At 52.9% G+C, this 4,646-nt stretch overlaps 1 protein-coding gene across 1 annotated transcript in view; it reads right to left on the bottom strand.

Moving 5' to 3' along the window:
• LOC103083935 (galectin-7) overlaps positions 1–280 on the bottom strand; it is a 2,313-nt gene extending 2,033 nt beyond the window's left edge. The window contains exon 1 of the mRNA XM_007471111.1: positions 266–280. Coding sequence (XP_007471173.1) covers positions 266–280 — 15 coding nt within the window. The remainder of the gene's footprint in view (positions 1–265) is intronic.
• Positions 281–4,646: the final 4,366 nt, after the last annotated feature.

The raw sequence follows: 4,646 nt of genomic DNA on the forward strand, positions 1-4,646 counted from the left end.
AGGGAAAGGGTTGGAGAGAGGAACACAAAGAATCAACAGGAAGATATTCAGAGAGGTAGAAAGTAAGGGGGAAACACCAAGGGGGAGATGGGAGCATGGGATGGATTGGGTCAACCCAGAAACAACAGCCCAGAACGTCATAGCACCCCCGAACACCCACTTTCCCCTTGAAACAGGAGACCTCAGCCAAGCCCCAGCCCCTACCCCATTCCAGTGCAGCCTTGGGTCCAAAACCTCGCCACCTCCACACCCCTGAAGCACTCACGTATATCTCTGCCATGGCTGGAGCAGCGGACAGGCAGTGGTGGTAGTGGGTATGGCTGCTGGGACCTTAAGTAGAAGCCGGGCGTGGCTGGTCCTGGTGACTCACCGTCACCCCTTTCCACACCCACCACCCACACCTGGCACAGACCCTGGCCCTGGGGCCATGCTGGCCAGCACCCTCCTTCTAGGGCCTCTGACACCCCTGCAATCCCTGAGTATTCCCAGGTGTAAGGTCCCTCTCCTCTGAGCTAAAAATGATAGGAACAGTTAACAATAATAATAATAATAACATTATAGGGACTTCCCTGGCGGCGCAGTGGTTAAGAATCCACCTGCCAGGGGAGAGGACACAGATTCGATCCCTGGTCCGGGAAGATCCCACATGCCTCAGAGCAACTAAGCTCGTGCACCACAACTACTGAGCCTGCGCTCTAGAGCCTGCAAGCCACAACTACTGAGCATGCGTGCCACAGCTACTGAGCCCGTGTGCCACAACTATTGAAGCCCGTGCTCTGCAACAAGAGAAGCCACCGCAATGAGAAACCCGTGCACGGCAACGAAGAGTAGCCCCCGCCCGACACAGCTAGAGAAAGCCTGTGTGCAGCAACGAAGACCCAACGCAGCCAAAAATAAATAAATAAATTTATTTATTAAACAAAAAAACATCAGAGAAGGCTCATTGAGCCACCATCCCTCCAGCCCTACCCTCCTGGTGCCTGGCGGAGAGAAAACACGCTCGTGCCCATTTCACCATGGAAAACTCGAGTCCTGAGAGGCTAAGCGGTGGGCTGCAACTCTGGACCCTCTCTCCCAGGTTAGGACCTGCTGACTAGGGCTAAGGACGTGTCTGCCCTGAAATTCCAGTTTATGCTTCTGTAATATAATAATAACCATGGCGACAACAATAATAATAGAAAAGGGAGCTCAGAGGGGCAGGATATTTTGCCTGATGGTCAAGGCTGTCTCCTTGGTGCCTAGTGCAGTGCCTGGCACACATAAGTGCTCTGTAAATATGGGTGAAAGGAGGAATGAAAGATAACACAGCTGCCATTAACGAAGCCTCCGGCCTTTCTAGCATGTGCCAGAGACCACTGATTTCAGACAGCCCACTGAGGCAGGGCCAATGATCCCCCTTATGTGACAGATAAGGAAACTGAGGCTCAGAAATGAGAAGCAGTTTGCCCAAAACACACAGCTGTGCAGAACCACGGGGACTGTGTCTCTGGCTTTCTTGATCTCTGGAAGTTTCTCTCTGGTTTATTCTGTCTCCAGGATGCCCTAGTCTCTCTGACTCTCTGTCTCTCTGGCTGTCCTGTGTCTCTGTCCCCCTGCCCCCGCCCCCGACGTGTTCCTGTTTCTCTCCTTCGAGTCTCTCTCCCTCCTCCTCCCAGAACCCTTCCTCTCTCCCATCCGATGTTCAGGACAAGGGGCGCAGAAGGAGGGGTGTCCTACGACCCGCCCCCCAGCCAGACCAAGGAAGAGAAAAAAGTGGGACCCTCCGTCCAGGCCCATTTCCACTCCCCACAGCCCAAAACCCCAGAAGAGGAATCCAGGTATGAAGGGTGGGGTCAGAGGGAGAATGCTGAAAGAGGGTTCTGGAAGACAGGGAACGGGGAGCTGGGCAGAAGCCCCTCCTAGCAGCCCCCTCTCCGTTTCCGCCGTCCTACTCCCCGCACCCCACTCCCGTTGGCGCCCCACCCGGCAGAGGGAGAAGAGGCCTGGGGCAGAGCCAGGAACGGAAACTTTGGGTGGAGACAAGCAGGCTCAGAACCTGATCCACAGCCTCGCAGGCGTCCCAGCCTCCCTCCAGGCCCCTGACCACACAGCGAGGGCAGCTGGAGGAGCCAGGGCCTTGGACAGGGAGGCTGGGCAGCTGCATTTAGGCCTTTCGTTGGGGGCTGCAGCCACCCCCATTTGGCAGAGGAGAAAGCAAGCTTAGAGAGGGCCAGCCTCTCACCAAGCCCTCACAGCAAGGACGGGCCAGGGCCCGGGCTGGAGCCGCACTGTGTGCCAAGGGCACCTCATCGGGACTTTCAATAGAGAGGGCAGTGGGGCCTGAGGTGGTAACGCCGACACCTGCTCGGGTGGAGATCCCAGGATGATGGACTGCATTACTCTGATCACTAAGGGTGTCCCTTCTCTCTACCTCATTCTGCATGTTGCTGTGGATCCCACTAGCTCATCTGCTCCCTGATTTCTTCATTGTGCTTAGATATTTCCCAACATGCTGCCGACCTGCAAGTCCCGACCTGACCTTCGTGTTTGGCCAAATGTTTGCATTGAGTCTGTCACCAGCTTGATTGCTAGTTCATTTCTCAGCAGTCAGGTATGGGCATCCTGGATGGATTCTTATTCATTTGTGCTGATTATCTTCCATCATTTCTGGAATAACATGCTTAGGAGTATTTCTGTTTCGCCTCTAAATAAGTGGTGGATGTCCTTATTTCCCAATACTCTTTTTGCTTTCTCGAGCTGTAGGTCACGCTCGTAAGTCATCCAGGTTTTACCGGAACACTTCCATGAGCCTTGACAATACACAGACCTGGGCAACCACCACCCCAATCAAGTTTTAGCCCCTGAAACAGCCAGTCTCCCTCCACCTGCCCCAGGAAACACTGTCACTCCTCAGCATTTAAGAGCCACCAAGTTCATTGGCCATGAAAACAGAGAGAGGGATGCCCAGCGGGCTGAGTTTGCTGGGTTTCTCCTCCTTCAGAAATAACTGGGGTGAAAAGTATTAAGTGTGCCAGGTGTCTGTAGGAATTGAAAATCCCAGGCTCTGTCCATGTCGGCTTCTTGGAGACTTTGGGTTGGTTTTCAAATACAGCGAAGAAAGTTCAGGGGCTGGATTGGTTTTGTAAATCCAAATCCTTACCAGTGAGGAAAATGACATGTCTTAAAAATCTGACCTTTTTTTGTTTTTTGTTTTTTTGGCCCTGCTGTGGTTGACTTGTGGGAACCTTTTCCCCTGATGAGGAATTGAACCCGGACCCTCGGCAATGAAAGCACCGAGTCCTAACCACTGGACCGCCACGGAATTCCCCAAAATGCGACTTCTTCTTAAGCTAGGAAGTCCACTGGAAACCTTACAGTTTTATTTATAAATATAGTAAATTGTATCGATGCAATCACTTGCTAAGAGAAGCAGTTGCTGTCATATTTGGTTCCATTGATAAACCGACTTCATTAAACCCCTTTAAACATTTTAATCAGAATGTGGGGTTTTGACATGCTGAGTTTTAAGTATTTCCACTGTCTCTCCAAGGCCAAAGTCGTCTTGTACGTTTCCGTCTTGCTCTGTGAAAACACTGATTTGCTGTTTCTCCTCGTCTCCTCCTTCCTTTCCTTCTGCTGAGCAGTTGGGTGCTCCAGCTGTTACGCTGGTGATTAAGTGCTGCCTCTGGGGGGTGGGGGGCCCACAGGGCGGGGTGAGGGGGCTGAGGGGGCGCCCCTCCCCCAGGGCTGGGTCAGCTGGGGTGTCAGAGGGAGCCGGTGAGGAGGGTGCTCAGCAGAGGCTGGCCCTCAGGAGGGGGGTAAGGAGGGCGGCGGGACAGCGGGGAGCGCAGCCCCGACGTGGGAGGAGGTGTCTGTGCAGGGGTGAGGGTCGCTGGGGGGTGCTGGAGCCCAGCGGGGGAGGGGGGCTTCCCCAGGGGGAGGAAATGCCATGTGGGTGTCAGCGATGGAAGGAAGTCCAGAGCTGCTGTCTCCCTGTCAGAGGAGGGACGTATAGATGTGGACCAAAGAAATGGGCCGTGAACCCTGTGACATCGGGCTGGAAACGGAAGTATCCAGGAGGGACGATAGATGTGGACCAAAGAAATGGGCCGTGAACCCTGTGACATCGGGCTGGAAACGGAAGTATCCGTTTGAAGTAATGATTGCACGAGTTGGAGATTTTTGGAGAGGATTATTTTAAAACGTTTTTAAAAATTGTGTTAAAATAGAAAACCATGGAATTTACCATTATAACCCTGTTGTAAACATACAGTTCAGTGGCCTCAAGTACTTTGACATTGTTGTGCAACCCTCACCACCATCCATCCCCAGAACTTTTTCACCTTCCCCAACGGAAACCTGTACCCACTAAACACTGGCTCCCTGTCCCCCTGTCCACACCCCCTGGCCACCACCATGCTACTTGCTGTCTCTGTGAATTTGACTGTTCCGGGTACCTTGTATGAGTGGAGCCATACTTGCCCTCTGCGACTGATGAGTATTACATACACATAAAAGAGAAAGAAAGATGGATGTAAATATGTGTGTGTGTGTTGAAGGGTGACAAATATGCCACCCAAAATATTACCCTTTGGGACTTCCTTGGCGGTCCAGTGGGTAAGACCCCACTCTCCCAATGCAGGGGGCCTGGGTTTAATCCCTGGTCA

The sequence above is a fragment of the Lipotes vexillifer genome, unplaced genomic scaffold, assembly GCF_000442215.2.
Source record: "Lipotes vexillifer unplaced genomic scaffold, Lipotes_vexillifer_v1.1 scaffold182, whole genome shotgun sequence".
NCBI classification, from domain to species: Eukaryota; Metazoa; Chordata; class Mammalia; order Artiodactyla; family Lipotidae; genus Lipotes; species Lipotes vexillifer.